Below are 19,658 nucleotides of genomic sequence, written 5' to 3'. Positions count from 1 at the left end.
ACTCTTTCGCGACGAAATCGCGCGAGTATTCAATTAGGTCTAGATATGTAGCGAGTAAATGTACGAGTTTTAGGATGCGTTACCTGGGAGATATAAACAACTCTGTTACTCTGATTCATGAAATAGAGCATGCCTGACATGCCTCGAATATTAAAGAAGCAGAAAGGGAAAGAAATCGCGAGGAATTCGTGGAGGATGCGGTTGAGAGAGGAAACCGTTCGTTTTACATACAGCAGGGATATTATTGTTGACTCTTCATAAAAAGCTCTCGAGCGAAATGGCCGTGTCTCTGCAAACACGCGTTTTTTACGGCCTGAAAACGGACATCGCCGGTAACGCGCATTATGTCACAGATGCAGAAATTTTATATCCGGTTGGCAATGCGCTGGCGATTCATAATGTTCTTCAGCATCAGCAGAAATTGATTCGATTACCCGACAAGTATCACGCAAACATCATTTGCATCTCGCCTAACAAGTGAGCGAACTTGATGAAGTACATCGACGGGCACACTTGCCTGCAAAAAATAAATAAAATAAGACCTCGTGCCGTATGAAAATAAACGTTAATTGAAGCAAATTCTCACATTTTCAATTTTGACAAAAAGAAACGTAACAATTGTTAGAATTTACAAAGACGAAAAAAAAATAGAAAGATAGTTTTACAAGTCAAATGTCTGAAAACATTTTAATCTCTCTGTTAATTGCACATAGATAATTTTAATTAATCTATAATTTCAGGAAATATGTTGCCTTATCCGAAGTAGGGGACAAGCCTGTCATATCCGTTTACGACATCAGTTCTTTGAAGCGTAGGAAGCTACTTGGAATACCTTACGACGCTCCGGGAGTGACCAAGTTTACGTGTCTAGGTTTTACTTTCGATAGTAAGAATCTAGTGGCGATCACTGGCGAGCCCGATCAGACGATGCTCTTCTACAACTGGGAAAGGGGCAAAGTCGAGTCGACGTACAAGCTGACTAATTCACAAAACCCTTTGGCGATCGCTAACGTGTTGGCCTGCAATCCAACGGACGCGACGGTGGTGGCGATCGGCGGGCCTTACACCTTCAAATTTCTCACCGTTTCCGAGACGGTGTGGCGCCCGTACGGCTTCGCGAAAGCGGAGAATCTCCTCGTCTGCTCGATGGCCTGGTTGGACGGCGACAGACTGCTGGTCGGCACCGAGGACGGTCGCGTGCTCTATCTGGAGAACGGTGATCTCAAGAACATGTACAGGATGTCCGACACGGTGTCGATGAATCTCAAGATTCGCGAGGAGTACGTTATGCCCACCGCCGCCAGCTCGCAGATAACGCTGGAGGCCGGTGACGATGTTACCTGGCAGCAGAACGTGGACTGCTTGATCGCTTTCCCACGTGGATTCGCCTACGCGCATGGTGCGGGGACCGTGGTGCTCTACGAGAAGGAGGGCAAGCACAAGTACACGAAGAGAAACGTCTACGTGATTCCGCAGCGAGTGGTGAGGGACGACGATCCGGATCTCTACAGGATCAACACGATCAACGTGAATCCCAGCTTCGACCGGCTGATCATCGCCGCCGGCTGGTCCCAGCTGTATTACGCGACGCTGTGGGGCCCGGACCTGCAGATGGACCCGGAACCGCAGAAACTGAAGATCATGGGTCAGCCGTTGCATCACGGCCCTATCAGCGGTCTCGCCATGTGCGCGTGGAAGCCAGTCTTCATGACGTGTGGCGAGCTCGATCGTAGCGTCCGACTGTGGGACTTCGAGACCGAGAGCCTCATCATGCTGAAGCAATATGACGAGGATATATCCACCATCGCGTTACATCCGATGGGGCTGTTCTGCCTGATCGGCTTCACCGACAAACTGCGCTTCATGAGCATCCTGATCGACGATTTACTACCGATGCACGAGATCGCCATCAGAAATTGCAAGACGGTTCGCTTCAGTTACAACGGTCATCTGTTTGCCGCGGTCAACGGCAACGTCGTGCAGGTCTACACCACCATCGGCTTCTACAATCCCTTCATCCTCAAGGGGCACACAGGTAAGGTGAAGGCCCTTCTCTGGTCGCAGACGGATCTGAAAATGCTGAGCATGGGCGCGGAAGGTGCCATATATGAATGGGACATGAACACTGGCACGCGATCCGGCGAATTCATATGGAAGGGCATCGCTCTCCGTGACATTGCGCTTTCCTCAGACACATCATTCACCTACTGCATCGCGCACGACGATCACATACGCGAAATCAAGGAGAATGTGGTATACCTTGATATCTCTGATTTTTACTTTAGAAATTATGCGATTATTCTTGGAATTGAAAGATCTTTTATTTTCCCTTATTAGATAATACGAGAGTTTCGATTGCCCGGCAGAGCAATGCAGCAAATGATCATGGGGAAAGATGACTTGACGTTGTTCATAACTTCTCCTGGTGGTGTCATCATCTCGTTGAAAAGCCCACTTCAATCTCCGATAGAGTCAACGGACTTCCATATACACTGCGTTGATATTACGCAGGTATTTCTCTTCTTCTAAATACATTGAGAATAAATTAAGATATAAATTGAATTAAGACGTATATAAATTTATTATAAGATATAAATTGTTTTTCCTAATCGCTCCGTTTAGGTATCTTTCTACCTCTAAATACATTAAGAACAAATTAAGATTTAAATTGAGTTAAGCGGTATATAATTTAATTAGGGTATAAATTGCCTTCTCTAATCGCTCCCTTCTTTCTTCGTCTTAGATCGCGCTCTCTTACAACGAAAATTGCCTAATTTCGGTTGCGAAGGACGGTAGTTTGTGCATTTGGAAGCTGTACTCTCCCGAGGGGAAAATTATGAAGATGAGCCGAGATCTGCCGTACACGAACGAAGTATTAATCGGTAAAGGTGATTTGGAGGAGAAGATACACAGCATCAAGAATTTGACGGTGAGACTGAGAGAACTGGAAACCGAACACGCGTACAAAGTACGGCAGATCGACGTTCAGCACAACGATAAATTACGCGACGTGCACCAAGGCTATTGCGAGGCCATCAGGGAACTTCGGGATAAGATCGAGAAGCTTCAGGAGGACCATGTAAGCGAGATCAACGACATGAACGTGGAAATCGTGAAGATGAAGGCGACTCACGAGGAGGCGATGCAGCAAATGGAAAATAATTACGAGGCCAAGCTGATTACGGAATACGACAAGTATCAGGCGTTCGAGGAACGTACTAATTCCATGCGAGAGAATTACGAGATGCAATTAAAAAATCTCGCGAAACGTGACGCGGAAGAGCTACAGAGGACAGTGACGAAATACGAGGCTCTGCTTCACGAGAAGAAAGTGCAATTGGAGGAAGCGTCCGACGAGATGACGCACAAGGAGCGCGTTCACGAGCGTCTGATGGCGCAGATAGAGGACGACGCGGATCGTGAGATTCTCGAGATACGTACGAGGTACGAGAACGTCCTGCACGAGGAGAGGCAGATCAATTTGAAGCTGAAAGGAGAGGCCGGGGTGATGCGAAACAAATTCATGGCTAGCCAGAGGGACGTGGACGATCTGAAGAGGCAGGTGCATCGGGTGCAAAGCGAATACGCGCAGTTCCACAAAAATATACAGGACCTCGAGAAGCAGATAGCGGATCTGAAGAAGGAGATCGCCGAGAGGGACACTACTATTGAAAGCAAAGAGCAACAGATATACGATATGAAGCGAACGAATCAGGAATTGGAGAAGTTCAGGTTCGTGCTGAATTACAAGATTGAGGAATTGAAGAGTCAGATAGAGCCGAGGGATCGGGAGATACAGGAGCTGAAGGATAAGATTCGGAGCATGGAGGAGGAGCTCATGAGTCTTCACAAGACCAACGAAAACCTGAAGCTGCAACTGAACGAAGAGCGAGAGAAATTGCGCGTTGCGCGTCAAGAGATCGATCGCGAGGTGCACAAGAACAAGAGGTGTCAGCAGCTGCTGCGAAAAATTCGCGTAGACATTCTCGACGCTTCGGAACTTGTCCACGAGCCGAACGCTCTGAAAACGGCGGTGACGAATTTATATCACAAGTACAGCGCGGACGATGAATTTCTACGTAGTCGCAAAGCGGACGTCGATGCGCAGTGCGAGTTTTTCAGGCAGAGGGATCATCTGGAGAGGACTATCGCGTCTCTGAAGAAGCAGGTGCGCCCGGACACGTCTGTCGGTGATAAGGATTTGAAGATGACGGAGGAGAACAGCATGCTTATTGTGGAATTGAATGCATTGAGGGAAGAGTTGAAGGAAGGTCGAGAACGCATTCTGCATATGGAGAGCCTGCTGGGTTTAACGCAAAAAGACGTAGAGCCCGCGGAAGCGAGAAAAATCTTAGAGCAAGCGTATCGCGGATACAAGGAGTTGCAGGAGAAATATACGAAGCAAATACAGGAACATCAGCAAATTATTTTAGCATTAAAGGAAGATATCAAGCTGTTATTGAGCAAAGTTCCTTGCGAAGAGACGGAAGGAGAAAAGACATTGTCTTGAGTAAATTTGTGACATTTAATTGTTTTCTCACGGATTTAAGTATTGTAAAGTTTCAACGACAAATTAATGTTTCAACATATTTTTTACATATAGTAAAAATAATTTTGTACGTATATATACATATTCCTTCTATATTGTAATTATATATGTAAGAGTATATACTGTATATATTTATTCAGAGAAATAAAAAAGCGCTCTTATATTCATAATATATATTATTTCGTTATAGACAAAAAATAAACCCCACCTTAAGATTTATATAAAAATAAAAAATTGGAACTAAAATGCATATCTCTCTTTTGTTCTTTTACTACTGGAAATTGACACCATCATTTGTCACAAGCTTGCGACATTCGCTGTAATTGCTAAATATATCCATTAAATATATCCTTAATCTTAATATTTCTCAAAAATAAAAACAGCAACAAAATAAAATTAATGGAGTATCGCGAATTTACCGACGTTATTCTGTGAATAAGCGCCTTAACTTAGAGAACGAATGGAATGATGGCTTTGCGGTTTTTCGGATAATGCGAGAATTCCTTCTTGTACGCTCTATGCTTGCCCAGTGCCCACACGGTCATTTGATATGCGCCGGCAAACGCGAACAGACCAGCTGAAAATTAAAACATACGATTCATCATACAGCTTCGTTTGCATACAATATTAAAGGTCAAACGTTTGCGCATAAAATTTTAGTGGCACAGACGTACCTGGAAGACACGACGTCATTATGGTGAAGCCGATCCAACTGCCTATCTCGTACGTGTAATTGGGACAGGAGACGAGGTTGAAGAGCGCGGTGAAAGGATTGCCGGTCGGCATCGGGACTTTCCTGACCGTAGTGCCCGGCGGTCTCAAATTCCTCAGAGCTAAATGGATACTGAGATTGCCCAGCTCGCACAGCGCGAATGTCGCCGCTCCGATGTAGATTTGGAGCGCGGAGGGGGCCGTGTACAACGGATGATTTGTATGATACGCCACGTACATAGTAAAGAGCCAGTAATAGGAGCAATTCTTAAATAAGTTACGCAACGGCATTGTTGCGTGGCTGAAACGGTGGACGAATACGGTCTCCAAGAGACGCTTCGCATAGTGCACTGTCCAGGCAGCTGCCGCCCAACTGAAAAAAGTAGAAAGAAAGTTACTTACGTACAGTACCGCAGGAGAAATGCTTATATATAAATATAGATCATAATTTTCATGTCATACAATTAATTACAGTGACTTACTTAGTTACATAGTGAAAATTACTGGTGTTCACGTGTCCGTAGAACAGCCAGGGACGCTGATACAGCCAGAGGTACACTATTAAAGGTCCCGCATACTCCAGCAGGAACACAGTCTTCCAACCGATCTGAGGACCGAGATCCTTGTAATACAACTTGCCACCCTCCTTCAGCGACAGGGATTTAATTGTCTCCGAGTCGGACAACGCCTTCCCCTTGGTTTCCGTTCTCAGACTTTGCCTCTGCACGTACGGCGCCTTCTTTAATTTGTACAACTGCTGTTTCACCTCCCCTATCGTGGTGCTCGGGTTTACCTGCAATAAAGACGCACGTCGCGTCAGGTGACAAAGTTCAGTTCGCAGACCTTCGATACCTTCGCAAATCGAACTTCGAATTATCATATTCTAATCAAAACTCCAAATCGAATATCCCGGCTTTACAGTCTCGTGTCAGGATTCGTTAATCGCTATCACTCACATTCACGTCAGCTATCAGCTTCGAAGATTTCGCCGACAAGACCTGGATCTGAAAGTGGAAAAAAAGGAGGATAAATACACGCGATATACGCGCACCGTCGAATTCCTTCGCGCGACGATGATCTCCCGCGAATCCTTACTTCCATCTTCGTCGATACGGCCGACTCTCACGCGTAGAGAACACTGTCGTCCTTCCGCACTGTTCCGCACCGGGGGTCACACTCTCTCCGGCTGATGGACTCTGTCCGTCGCTCCCGGTAGTCCCGAACCCGGTCTTGCCGTCCGTGGCCAACTTCATGCGGTTGGCGCCACGCGGCGCCGCGCTCATGGTCACGTGGTCATGACCCTCTTTTCTGATAAATCTGATAAATCGAGACGCGACGATAATTCGCGTTGAGTTATGAAGGGAAAAAGATAAATAAAATGAACGAAATTCGAATCAGGCGTCGCTCGCGATTATCGCCGATGAATTGCAGTCGCGCATGTAAAAATGAGTCGGCTCACTATGTACTGGATATGTACATTCAAAATTTGTATAGCGTATGGATAATTTCGTCGCGGAATGACGCGACTGTTTCCACGTAGGCACATAAATAAAAACGTAAATGAAAAATATGTATAGGCGCGAGCAAATATTTTTTTTCCGTTTAAACATCGTTTCATCTCTCTTTCGCCGATTGCGCGTGTCGCGTGATTCTTACATAATCGCGCGATTATCATAATCACAACACGATGTATGATAATCATATAATAATAATAATACTAATAATATATAGCGTATAGTTAATGCATATCGTATCAATATTATTCATGATAGCACAAAGCTTTATCGACTTACGTAATACTTTCTAAAAAAATAAGCAGCAATCAATCGCTGATAATTAATTTTTGACTTGCTAACCTTGCGATTCAAGTTTTTTTTTATACATGATGTAATATAAACATTTTTGGGTATTTACTATGGAAAAATATTCAGTGGGCTTCATGGATTTTGCGAGCGGAAATTGTAGAGATTTTTTTTTTAATTTTTGCTCTTAGGCCGGTATTCATAATCATATCTTATTTCAAGACCGTCTTAAGTAATATCTTAAGATGCTAATACGGCTCTGTGATTGGTTAATGACATCTTAAGATTGTACTTAGGATGGTCTTAAATATAAGAACCGACTATGAATACCGGCCTTAGAACGTTGCTTTTGAGCTTGTTTTTGGTTACGATATCTCGTTGGAATATATTGCACACAAGGAAAATTTAAAGTCACCTAATTGTTTATTTAAAACATGACGCTGCACAAGGTAGACCTTCGGACTTCCGTGCCTGAACACCGGTTCAACGCTGTTAAATTGATCGAAAGTGTTGTAATTGCGCTGTATCATCAAATACAAGTCAAATAGGTACTCAAGTCATACAATAAATTGCGACCAGCATAAATTCTTCATCTGGTTATGATTTCATCATTGAATTCTAACTTTAGAGTTAAATAATGATTAAAATTAAAAAGAAATAATCTTAATTACAAAAAAATTTACAAAATATGTGAGTTTAACTAATGTATTCTTAAATATACTGCACTTTAATATAAATCGCAGTTAAAATTATAGCAATCGTAATAGCGACTTGTTAAAAAATATTGAATAAAAAATTATAATAACAATGACCTTCATAATACGCTTTGTAATTACGAGATAAAAGTTCAAAAGATAATTATACACATGTGCGTCGGAGCGATAAATAACTGGCGAGCAAGAGAGTAGGTACTGCGTTTAACAATTGACAACACTACAATTGACAAAAAGGCGTTCTGTTAGAAACAAAATTTACTTCTAAAGTTTTACATGAAAATCAATTTATTGACAGTGGATAATTACCATTGACTCTCGATTCATAATAATTTTGTTATCGACCGTATGCGCAGCCATTCAGCTCATATTTTCCCGCATTCTCTCGCAGATGACGCATCGTGTCATATTATTATTTTGCGAGCTATATTTTTGGAATTTCTATAAATTCCGAAATAATTAATTAAATAAAGAAGATGCTATTTCGGCCGGGTGAATTCCGAAACACACAATGGCTGGATTCCGATATTTACTGTCAGCAAGCGTCAATACTGAAAATCTATAATATACATGACGTAAAATATAGAAAAATGTAGATTTTCAGTATTGATAGTGAATATCGGAATGCAGCCAATATAAGCAAATTATATGTTAAAAATTAAATTAAATTAAGTTGAATTAAATCGAGAACGGAATATTCTCTCTCAATCCTTGCTCGTTTATGAAAAATAAACTAGAATTGAAACGCGTGAGGGATGAAAAAAGGATCATGAATTTCTGATGGAACCTCGCGACTATTTCAAGAACATTTAAATATCATTTCACGCGCAAATTGCTATCCTGAACAGAATACTTATTAATTATTATTTAAAATTTAAATAATATATAATACAAATCTCTCCGGCAATAAAATTAACGCAAATAAAATGCGCTGAGAATGGTGATATCGTTGCAGGCACATAATAATAAATATTAGCGGGATCGGTAGGGTCTCGGATCGATCTCGCCGTTAACGTCACGTCGTGAAATAAATAACGGCCCAAGTAGCCGCGATGGCCCCCCTTAAATCACTCCTGTGGCTTTCCTGTATTGACCGAAGTGCTCTAGATACTGCTGTATCGTGTCCATCGGCTGATAAATTTCGTTCATTCGGTTCTGCAATGTTTACAAGAAAAAAAGAAACTTAATTCATGTTTTGGGATAAACGCTTCTTTCGCAAAATTACTCAAAATTTTTATACGTAACTCCTCAATATAAATACATATTTTTCTATGTGAGTATTCACCTGTAGATACTGGGGCGCTTGATTGGACACGGCGGAGCCCAGGAATCCCTGCAGAAACTCGCGTATGAGTTCCCACGCGCTCGCCGCCACGACGCACGGTCTGTACTCGACCTGGGGAATGAAATGCAAGTGATAAAGAAGAAAAAAAAAGATATCGCAGGATTATATCACGGCCTTGGTACCATCAGATCGCGACGCATGTCGAATCGTCGCGCGATATCGCTAATGCTTATCAAGGGAACGACGACAGACGCTCGCGGCTATTCCGGACCGCGGGCGGGATTTTACGACCCGAAGACGCGGAACGTCCGCGACACACGGACCTCGTACGTCTCTCGCGTAATCCGGCTTACGGCGGGCGTGTGTCGACGGGGGAGAATCGTGGGAGGAAACGGAACGGATGTGTAATCAGGGGGATCCGCGCGACGAACTTCGACGGGCAGCGACGTAAAACGGCGCGCTTATGATAATCCCGCTTGAAACCATCGTACGAGTATCCATAAGTAAGCAGAGACGCGACGACGGACCGAGAGTCCCCCGGGTCCCCCCATCGCGCGTCGTCACCGAGTGAATAGCTCGCGCGAGACGTGACGAGACAAGTCCTCTTTAGATTGGAACGTCAATCCCTAAAAATGTCAAAAATTCGATTTCGCACACGTCGTTGGATACTGTCGGCCACTTGGAAAGCTCGACGAGAGAGATCGCGTCTGGATGTGTCAGGATCGGGATATATGTACGACGATATCGATGTCGGGATGTCGGTCTCTCTCTCGTCCTGTTTTCAATTCTCTCTTCATTCCTCCTTCCACCGCGCGCGGCCTTACGGCCTCCTCCCCCCGGCTACGTTAAGGAAGCTCGGCTAAAAGTTAATATCGCCCTCGCTGCGAAATTGGTACTTCGGCCGGGCAATACGATAAGCGGAATGAAGCCGGAAAAATGGGAACTGGAAGATTCGCCGAAAGAGAGAAAGCGAGGCGCGCAGCGCCTTATTCTTCGGCTCGCAAAAATTTGCTCGATAATTTTAAATCTAAAATCCAATTTCACGAATTTACCCGGACTATAAACTTTTCCGCGCGATCGTTAATTTTCTACATTTTGTAGGAGGAAAGCATCATGGATCCAGAACACAAAGTGGTAACGCGGATCGTACAAATACGGCTGCGTGTCGTGTGAGATAGCAATTTTTCCAGGAAATAAATTGATGAAAAAGGTATATCCGTGTAATTTCTTTTACTTCAGTTATACGTCATAGTTGACTCACTTACGCGGCCGAGCATCTCTCAGATGAAACTTTGAATTCCCGAGATTATTCTGGATCCAGCGATGCAAATTAAACGAAAATCTGCGGAATTCGCCGGCAATTCGGTCGTGCATGGCCACATAGCGGTTGGAAATCACGGACGAGATGGCATTATTCCGGACCATACCGGCGGACATTCAATGACGGTACGGTAAATCTCGATCCGAGCGAAAAATCGCACTTGCGGGTCTGCAAGCGCGAATTGGACCGGGAGTGCGTTTGTTACGAGGCTGCAACGCCAGTCAGTTTCTCGTGCTGAAAAACGGTAGTGAAAAGTTTTTCCGGGTCATCGGGTGTTTGCGATATGTTTGTATGTTCAACGCGCTGATAAGTGATTGCAGTCAAGTGTGGGAGTCGCGGTGGCGAATAAGAGGGCGGAAGGAAGGAAGCGTTCGCCGTTGCCGGGGTTGCAGGAAGCAGACTTTCCCGGAGAAAAGTGTTCGGGAGTCGACGAGGGAGGTAGGGAGCGAGGATTTAACGCGCGAAACTCGCGGGGGTTCCTCCATTGAAATTAATGGAGGGAGTCGGGGGTTATCGTGACGTATTTGACGTCGCGGTCGCTGTACAAACGGCGCAGTTACCGATACGAATGGCTGCTGCTGGAGCATTTAAAGCCGATGTCGCGCTGGATGTGTGTACAGTGTACACACGCGAGAGTGTGGTGTACGTGCCGCCGCACGGCCGGATGAATCTGTCGAGGGAGAGAGGGCTGCGGAAGATATACCGGAAGCCGTATCGTCGGGGAAAACGCTGCGGAGCCTGGGTGATCGTCGACGCCGAAGAAAGGGAAGGAAATAGCTTCGGGATTTCTTTCACGATTCTTATGAGGGTCGGGCGCGAAAAGTGACGTATATTGTTCGTCGCGTTTACTTCTCGGAGTAAAAAAATTGTCAGGAAAAATGTTTATTCAACTGTACCTACGATTTGCGCGATGAACTCGGCGCGTTAAGCCGGTTAGACGAACTAAAATTCGTTCAAACTCGCGGATTAATAATTCGCAAGCCGATTAAGTTATTAGCGATGTTAATAGACGAGGCGAACGAAAAAGCGATAATTTTAGAACACGCGTTGCATAAGCGAGATTGTGATTTTGTGTCAAACATAGTCCCCCTGGGGCAAGCGAATACAATTCGTAATAACGCTCCGTATCGGTGTGCACATATGTATTCTGCATGTTTACAGATACGCGACAGTGCATCCGAGAACTGTGTCCGATAGCACGTGCTCGGGTGTGCGTGAAACACGGTGATGCGTGCCGAAATGTTCGCGCGTGTCCGCGATCTCGCTTCGATCCACATGAAAACGATCTTCATTCCGACTGTGATTGTTATCTACTCATTAATTAAGAAGCATCATCGCTTTGTCGTGTATTGATGTTGTGTTAATTACAAAAATATTAAAAACTTTTAATGACAATTATTTCTCAGATCCGTAAGCCCTTTTAGATCGATCTGTTTGTCCACGAGAGAGAATAAAGAATTATTTTTTATTAAAACAAAGAGGAGAATGCACTAAAAATGACCAAAATATCCATTTTTTTTTATTTTTTGAAAGATTTTCTTAAAGCTTTTAAAGACGAGTAATTTTCTTTTCGTGATTTCCGATCCTCCCCCTTAATACACGAAAGGATACGCGTAAAATCGAATAAAAATAATACCGCATTGACGGGGGCGATTTATTGTTGGCATCCGGACTTAATTACGCGATTATTCCCATGCACTCCTGATCAGCGGCGGTGCATCGGCGGCATGAAATATCTCTGGCGTGCCGTGTTTGACACGCGAGACACGTATTCGCCATATGCGGCGCGACGAGGAGGCGAAGGGTGCGTGGCGCGTCCACGTTCCCCTAGAGCATATCTATAACTGGCGTATGTACATACGTGATTTGCACGCGTACCGCGGGCGGGGAGGGGGAGGAGTGAGCTCTCGTAGCCGAGTTATCAAATCGATAACGTGCACTCGTCGCGTGATTGGCAGAGGGGATACCGGAAGTAGCAGAGGTCCATCCCGAGGTGTCTCTTTCCGAGTGTGCTACAAAGTCGCAAGATCCAGAACATATCGACTCGCTCGTTTCGCTCGCGGCCGGATTTGAGTGACGCAGAGGACGATTCACGTTTTTCGTGACGATCAAAGGGTGGGAGCGAAATGACGGTCGAGAATGAAAAGAGATGATCCCGAATGAGCTTTCTACACGTGGAGGTAAAACGGACTTTAAGCGTGAGGGAATTTTTACGAGAAAATCGAGGCCGAATTAAAAATACCGATGAAACGACGATCCGTTCAGCGAATCGAAATGAAGGATATCACTTTAAAGATATCACTTTAAAGTTGGAAATTTCCGTGGATCAAAGGCTCGTAGGGAGGGCGAATGGACCGACGATTTTTCGACGTCGCTCTTTCGGGGAATTCCTTCTCTTCTCGAAAGAAATATGGAGTACTCACTTCTACCAGAACGCCTTTGAAATTCTGGCTCATCGTCACGCTGCCCAATTTGACGCAGAAGTCGCCGATCTCGAATCGCGGTCCCTTGGACTCGATCTTCGTTTGCTTCTTACTGGTGTAAATGTTCGTCATTTTTAACATCAGCAGATCGAACAGGCCATCCGCTATCAACGGCACCACTTTGCTGCCCGACTCGAGGAGCGCGAACACCGAGGCCGGTTGCTCCGAATTGTGCAGCACGTGCACGGTCCTTTGAACGCCTGCAAAATTATATAAGTATCATGTTTGAGTACAAATTTTGTTACGTGTTCGATGACGTGTCTATCAAACTGTATAAGGAATAGCAAGAAATAATAAATATCAGCATCGAATTGCTCGAATAATCAAAGTGAGTCTTTATTATCATTATCGTGTCGCTAAAGAGAATTGTCTTTTATTTAAAATCATTAAATTAAATTTGATTTATTAATAATTATCATAATTATCAATTCTGCTTTTATTTTGTGCAACCGCAGACGCGGTCGACCTTGCATTTACACAGACGATAAGTAGCATTTATATACGTGCAAATGGCAATTATAGCGTCTCGTCTAATTCGGGCTTCCGTGCAACGACGAGCAGGATGATCGCAGTCGAAAGGCAACCACGCGCGAGAGGCCTTTGGCGGTGCGTACATTATCTCTTCTCGGTGGAAGCCCATATGCACGTATATTGCGATCGCGCGGTGAAATAAGACGGCAACTGAAACTTCAACCCCCGTCGTTGAAGTTACATCGCGCGGCAGTTGCGCGCCGTCGACTCGCATATCGCGGATCCGCACACGAGGTATGTCTGTTCCGAGATTGTCTGTCGAGATTGTCGGTGCGAGATCGGCGCGTCTTTGCCAGGAGCTTGATATTGCGCGAGTAATAACAATCCTCGTCTAATAACTGCGCCAGCAGGTAATTCCGCGACTTGTCCGCGGGCTGCTGCAGGGTAAACTCGTTCGTTACGAAATTAGGAGAAAAAAAAGGGAACGCGCTGCTGGAATATAGTTATATGCCATTACACGTCCATTGTTCATCCGCAAAGCAGAAACACGCGACGAGCTTAAATTTACGACGTGTGAAACTCTTCTGAATATTCATAATTCGTCCACCACCGCTCCCGCTCAGCTCGTGCTTTCGTCCACCTAATGACAAGGTACGGGTGTAGGCCCCTAACGTATAAATAATTTATAGTAAAATTATAACGCGCCCTTTTAGCGCAACACGATTCAAATGACACGATTTTTCATCCGGCGAGGCGAACGACCGCGGACAGTTTTATGCGCTCTAATTTCGGGTTGCCGGCCAATGTATTTATCGCTCTGGTATAATATTCGATCTAACCGCCCTCCGGGCTACTCGGAAATCATTTCCGCCGTGTCTATATCGTCAAAATCCGATGCCATCGAAATCATCAGTCTCTCAGAATAACGTATCATGTGGAAATAACTCTATCAATTTTATAATTCTACTAATTAGCGCTGCTAGTTGGTATTTGCGTTGATATTTTGTAAAATTGTTACCGGACGCTCGGAGACCGTGCCGAGGCATCAAATACTATTTCCGATCTCTGGCATTACATCCGTGTTCATGTAACGCAAATAATTCGGCCAGCGAGGACGAAACGTGCCGTTGAAACTCGGTGTACTCTAAGCAGCTTTACGCGCGTTCCGATATATACGCGCGGCTTCTGCAAAACGGTGGACATATATATCTCGTTCGCGCTCGAACGGCCGCAGATTAACGAACGACCGGATTGCTGTATCTCTCTCTCTCTCTCTCTCTCTCTCTCTCTCTCTCTCTCTCTCTCTCCCCCCATCCCCCTTTCTCTCTCCATCCGTCGTCGGATCTTCCTCCTTCTCCTCCTAACCCCTTCGTTGCAATTTACACCAACGATCGGTACTGTGACGCGCCGCATGCCGCATACCGCATCGTCTGCATCGCACGTTATGCGGCGCCGTTACGCGGACGCACCGCAGGTGCCGCAAACGTGGATCCCGCCGTCATCTGCGTCTTCGTAAAAAAGGGTAGGGGGTAAGAAGAAAAATCAACGAGGGATACCCTTTCTACCTATTCTTAGGTCAGATCGATATTTCCTCTCTACCTGCGAAAACGTCGGTGTCTATAGTTCTTGAATTCTTGAATGATTAACGGTTGAGAATAATAATGAGGCCTGCTGATGAATTGAGCATCGAAAGAGAAAGGGAACGGGTGGCAAGATCTTCGGTTAATTTCAGACGGATTTTACTTGGATCGAATTTTCACTTGGAGCTCGCACAATTGCGAAAATACATATATTACGTGACTGAATAGACGTGATAAATGATAATGCCTCCTTGACGTTTTGAAATTGAGAAAATTCTTGCCACATCGGCCAGAGAAGCCGCGTTCGAAATTATAAAACGTATCGAGACATTTTCATGCGTCAAACTGCAAACTAGTTTCTCTCTTTTGTTATTTTTAATGCATGAGCTATTCAATTCAAAATTATTGCTAAAATTCAGATTACCCGTCGCTGTATTCATCGTTCGAGCATAATGCAATCATGCGTCATCGTCAAACGCATTACTTTAAATTTCGCCAGTAATGCGACGCGTGTCAATTATCAGGCAACGATACCGAGAGCAGGTAATTCCTTTGTTATCCGATTATAGCTATATAGCATCGATTAGTCGGCCGTCGAAATGCAGCATTTCGCTAATTCGTCCGGATATGAGGCGAGAATTTGACGCTGACGAAATTTTCGCATTGCGTATCCAATTCCTAGTTGCACTTTAATGCAGACAAACATTTTAAATTATAAGTGATTCGCCATAAAGGGATGTTTGAGCGTGTGCTTGCGCAAACGTAAACGTAAAACTATAAGATGAATTGCTTTTAATACAAGATAGATATGTTAATCATATAGACTCGACCAACTAATTATCGCGTCATTTTCTTTCGTCATGTCTTACATCGATGATCGATGTTTCTTCGACGAGAGAACGATAAAATATTTGCTCGCTTATAAACGTAATTTTTAAAAATTTCGCGTCGCGTCAGATCGCGTTTCGTTTTCCCCCATCTCCGTCGTCGGTCGACGTGTCTCGTTGTGTGTGAAACGGCGCTGCGGCAATTAATTACTTTCATCGAGCCCGCTCTCATGCTCCGGGTTGCATCTGCTTTGTCGCTCGGCGCCCGCCGTGCCGCTGATCCAATTTTCAAGCTGCGAGCGCGTCCCGGAATCGCGTCCCGCACGCGAGGGGGAAGAGAAATGTTATTGATGAAGCATTACTATATAAAGCGCCGCATTATTCGCGCGATAAATCAAACGTAATTTCGGACGCGCCGCAAAATATACGTCGGACGGGTTGTACGCTGTACAATGCCTCCGGAGCCTTATAATTAAAACAAGAGCGCGGAGAATTTGCGGCTAGAAGAGGAGATGAATTTCGCAATTATTCAGCATCCGGTTCGTGTGCTGGGAATATTTCAAAATGTGTCAGCCAGTGATACCTATTAATATAGAACAAATTATTCTCGGCACAAAATGTTTCAAATCGCATTCGAAATATTATCTTTTTAGCTGTAGAAATATTAGATTTATAATTATTAGATCATTCTTCTCAAGAAATACGTATTCTTGAGGACGTTAAAGGTAAACTGGATAAAACGCATAATTTATTTTTTAATGACTCTCTCTGATGTATAAAAGTTTCAAAGAGATTTGCCGCTCGCTCTCTCTCGCCGACAAATTTTTTACTTTATCCGTCAGAGATAGAACACAATAAATACCTGCGTAATAAATTTGTTAATTAATACGACGTCAAATATTTAACGTTAAACGCGACGTTGAACGTGGCACTGCGGCATTTCACAACAGGTGTTTTCATCACGATTTCATTCGATTAATGCGTTTAAGTTATACAGCTACCGATGGCCGGCCGATATTTGAAAAAGCGTTCAACTTGACGGGATAATTTGATGCGGTATTATAGCAAATAGGCAACGGGGATGGATCGAGGGGGATCACTTTCTTTCCTCTCCTCTCGTTCGTCTGTCGGGGAGGAGGGGAGATTCGCGATCGCTTTATTAAATGTTTCAGCTGCTACCCAGCGGTCGTGTGCCGAACGATCCACCACCCAGTGAAAGTTCACACAAAGCCGGTACCTATCTTGTACCACCGGCGGGCGAAAAACGGAGGAGAAATCGCGTTCGACGCCGCGAGACGATTCGCGTCTTCGCTCCGTTGCGCTCGCGAATTTCATGCGTCTAGCATCTTGCGCATTATTAATATCAAGGTGAAACCCGATGAGCTGATAATCAAAGGTCTATCTTGTTCGGATTTGTCGGTCAGGATGTATCAAGATGTCGATATCTGCGAATGAATTTCTAGCCGAGTCGTATCCGATACATCCGAATCGAAGCGTGACTTTGTTACGCGAGAGCGCAATTCTCTCTCCCGCTGCACGACGAGACGCAATGACGCGTGTGAAGCGCGGTTTGCGGCGATATCGTGACAAATTGACGTTCGAATGTTCGAACGGGTCTGTCGAACGGCAGGCACGAGGACGAGGTTCTCGATTAGCCTCGGCCGCGCGAGGATCCTTTCGGTGAGGAGAATTTCGGCCGTGACGCGGTCGGGCCGGGTCGATAAAGAAAAAAAAAAAGAAAGAGAAAGGAAAAGAGACGGTCACGAGCATGGTCCACCCCTTTTCGCTTTCGGCCCTCACCCCCTCCCGTCGTTTGTGACGTAAACAACTTGGAGCATCACCAGGCGCTATTGTATTTCGGACCCCCAGGGTATTTCGATCCACCGGTATATCCACCCCAATTCCAAAACGAACCCCGCGGGAGACCCGAGGGGGGGGGGGGAGGAAGAGGCCACGAGACTTTATTGTCGAGCAATTTATCCTCCATTCAGCTCGTCGTGCCGAGAAAGAGCTTTTCACTGGGTGTGTCCGCGTGATCCTTCTCCCCTTCCCCCTCGTATTTTAATATTTTATCGCGACATTAATTAGAATCATATGAAGTTGTTACGTTTACGATATTATCGCGTCGCGTCCTTGTGCGCTCGCTTTACGAGCGGTAATTCAAGGATAAAATCATACCGCGCGTCCTTCTACGTCGTCGTTACATTCCTCGGAGAACGTCCAGCGAAAATGCAAAGTGTCGCATCGATACGTATCTCGTTATGTCTCTTCGCCGCGCGAATTAATTAGCGACTATTTATACCGGTCGGACTTGAACGGCGTCCGTCCCATCGCCGTAAGGCGACTCGCTCGTTCATAATCTCCCCCGGATCGATCCGGATTAAGCTGTTGTACACAAGCTGGTCGCGATACGTTAAATTCTCCCTCCGATTCTCTAGGCACCGGTCTTTTTTATCTTCTCCCTCCAGAATGGGTCGCTCGTGTAACAGACCGCAACAGACGCGTATAATCGTTCGCTTCTAATCGTATTTACAATCGCGCTCAAATTGCAAACGTGAATCTAAATACAACCGCAAATGAAAAAGAGTCGCCCCATCTGCGGCGAATAAAGGACACTTTTATCGAACCCTTTGCTGGAGAAAGTAAACTATTATTCGATAATTCTCTTTAAAAAAATTTTTTTCTCGGTATTGGAAATTGACGTATCTTTATTCTGGCTCGTGATGTCCTACCTAATTTATTCAATTTCAGAGAGACAGACGGCTATCATCCTGAGAGATGGGAAAGCGGAAACGCCGCGTGCGAAACGAACAAATGGCGGGCACTTAAAAAGCAGCGCATTACGTCGATTGAAAAATATATGCCGGAACTTCCCGGACAAGCCGACAAATGCCACCCACTTCGCTATTCTCTAACCGAGGGGTGCCTCGACCTACCCCTTTTCCGAACATTCTAAGGGTCCCCGATCCATCTAAACCAACCCAGACCTAACCCAGTAACTCCACTCGCGGTCATTGTAACCCTGAGGCAGCACCCAACCCCTCTCTGTCCACATCGCGTCTCTCTCTCCGGATTTCTCCTCTTCAATATCCCCCCCTCTTCTTCCCCTTATCTCCTCGTCCCCTACTTACCCCCGCACGTACAAAACATGCGGATTCGTGCGCGGCGGAGGCGACGGGGTGGTTGTCGGGGGGAAGAGGGGGGGTTGTGCGCAGGGGGTTTTCGTGCGCGACGCCACAGCCAACCCGACGGGGGTAGTGTCTAGGGGGCTGCGTTCTCTCCCTCTCTCAGTTGGCCGCGATTCATCGCCGGGTATGTACGTCCCGGTCGTCGTGGTGGCCGGGTGGCACGCCAGCAGCAGGTCGAGGAAGCGCGAGAGGGTGGACTCCGGGTCGCGCTTCCGTCGCAACCCTCGTTCTCCACCTCCTTTCCCATCGCCTCCTCTTCCTCCGTCTCTTCCTCTACCTCCTGCTTCCTCGCGTCGCGTTCCGAGAGAGGGTTAAAGTCGCTCCACGACCTCGCGGGGGACCTTTTTTTTTTCGCGGAAGAGCGAAAACAACGCTCTCGCGACTGCGAGATGAGTGCAACGCGGCTGCCACGCCGATGCGACGCGAGTGCGGCGAGGTGGTGATATACACACGCACACACGTACACACACGCTGAACAACGACGGGAAAGGTGTGTGCTATAATTAAGAAAGTAACGAAGAAATGCGCGAACATCTTCGTCATAGTATGGATGCTGCGATATCTTAAAACCGACGTGCGAGATCGTCTCGACCAATGTCGAACCGTGAAATCATGCAATCCATTAATCAATTAATCCTACGATAAAATCGATCGTGCTTCCTTCAATTTTGCGATGTGAATTTTTCGCTCCAACGTGCTTTCAAGATTATTCCATTCTTCTTGATATT

The 19,658-nt window shown here is 45.4% G+C and overlaps 4 protein-coding genes across 5 annotated transcripts in view; 2 read left to right on the top strand and 2 right to left on the bottom strand.

Moving 5' to 3' along the window:
* Positions 1-262: 262 nt before the first annotated feature.
* On the top strand, positions 263-4,751 carry Tous (testes of unusual size). The gene is made up of 4 exons (XM_071698278.1): positions 263-477; positions 741-2,253; positions 2,338-2,511; positions 2,744-4,751. The coding sequence occupies exons 1-4, from the start codon at positions 278-280 to the stop codon at positions 4,508-4,510; spliced, it is 3,654 nt and encodes a 1,217-aa protein (XP_071554379.1). The 5' UTR covers positions 263-277; the 3' UTR covers positions 4,511-4,751.
* Positions 2,558-6,686, bottom strand: LOC139768261 (very-long-chain enoyl-CoA reductase-like). The gene is made up of 5 exons (XM_071698275.1): positions 6,356-6,686; positions 6,217-6,264; positions 5,743-6,053; positions 5,224-5,633; positions 2,558-5,126 (listed from the first exon to the last, which is right to left on the bottom strand). Exons 1-5 carry the CDS (start codon positions 6,359-6,361, stop codon positions 4,999-5,001), a joined length of 903 nt encoding a protein of 300 aa, XP_071554376.1. The 5' UTR covers positions 6,362-6,686; the 3' UTR covers positions 2,558-4,998.
* A 780-nt stretch (positions 6,687-7,466) lies between these two features.
* LOC139768262 (mediator of RNA polymerase II transcription subunit 20-like) overlaps positions 7,467-19,658 on the bottom strand; it is a 79,415-nt gene continuing 67,223 nt past the window's right edge. The window contains exons 4-6 of the mRNA XM_071698277.1: positions 12,805-13,064; positions 9,061-9,171; positions 7,467-8,930 (exon numbers count right to left, since the gene is read on the bottom strand). Coding sequence (XP_071554378.1) covers positions 8,838-8,930; positions 9,061-9,171; positions 12,805-13,064 — 464 coding nt within the window. The 3' untranslated portion in view covers positions 7,467-8,837. The remainder of the gene's footprint in view (positions 8,931-9,060; positions 9,172-12,804; positions 13,065-19,658) is intronic.
* Positions 19,048-19,658, top strand: part of LOC139768259 (facilitated trehalose transporter Tret1-2 homolog) — a 65,152-nt gene continuing 64,541 nt past the window's right edge. For both annotated transcript variants that reach the window (XM_071698274.1, XM_071698271.1), the window contains exon 1: positions 19,048-19,420. The gene's annotated coding sequence lies outside the window, so the exon portion shown is untranslated. The remainder of the gene's footprint in view (positions 19,421-19,658) is intronic.

The sequence above is a fragment of the Temnothorax nylanderi genome, unplaced genomic scaffold (assembly GCF_030848795.1).
Source record: "Temnothorax nylanderi isolate EJ_2023f unplaced genomic scaffold, tnyl_v1.0 TNYL_tig0015_pilon, whole genome shotgun sequence".
NCBI classification, from domain to species: Eukaryota; Metazoa; Arthropoda; class Insecta; order Hymenoptera; family Formicidae; genus Temnothorax; species Temnothorax nylanderi.
Note: the sequence above shows the minus strand (reverse complement) of the source record. Positions and strands in the feature narration are given on the sequence as shown.

Excerpts from the sequence above, each read along its gene's own strand:
- LOC139768261 (XM_071698275.1), bottom strand. Across the intron at positions 6,054-6,216 it reads AGCTGATAGCTGACGTGAAT|GTAAACCCGAGCACCACGAT; the intron begins GTGAGTGATAGC and ends TCTTTATTGCAG. Across the intron at positions 5,634-5,742 it reads AATTTTCACTATGTAACTAA|TTGGGCGGCAGCTGCCTGGA; the intron begins GTAAGTCACTGT and ends TACTTTTTTCAG.
- Tous (XM_071698278.1), top strand. The coding sequence starts at position 278 with ATGGCCGTGTCTCTGCAAACACGCGTTTTTTACGGCCTGAAAACGGAC. Across the intron at positions 478-740 it reads ATTTGCATCTCGCCTAACAA|GAAATATGTTGCCTTATCCG; the intron begins GTGAGCGAACTT and ends CTATAATTTCAG. Across the intron at positions 2,254-2,337 it reads GCGAAATCAAGGAGAATGTG|ATAATACGAGAGTTTCGATT; the intron begins GTATACCTTGAT and ends TTCCCTTATTAG.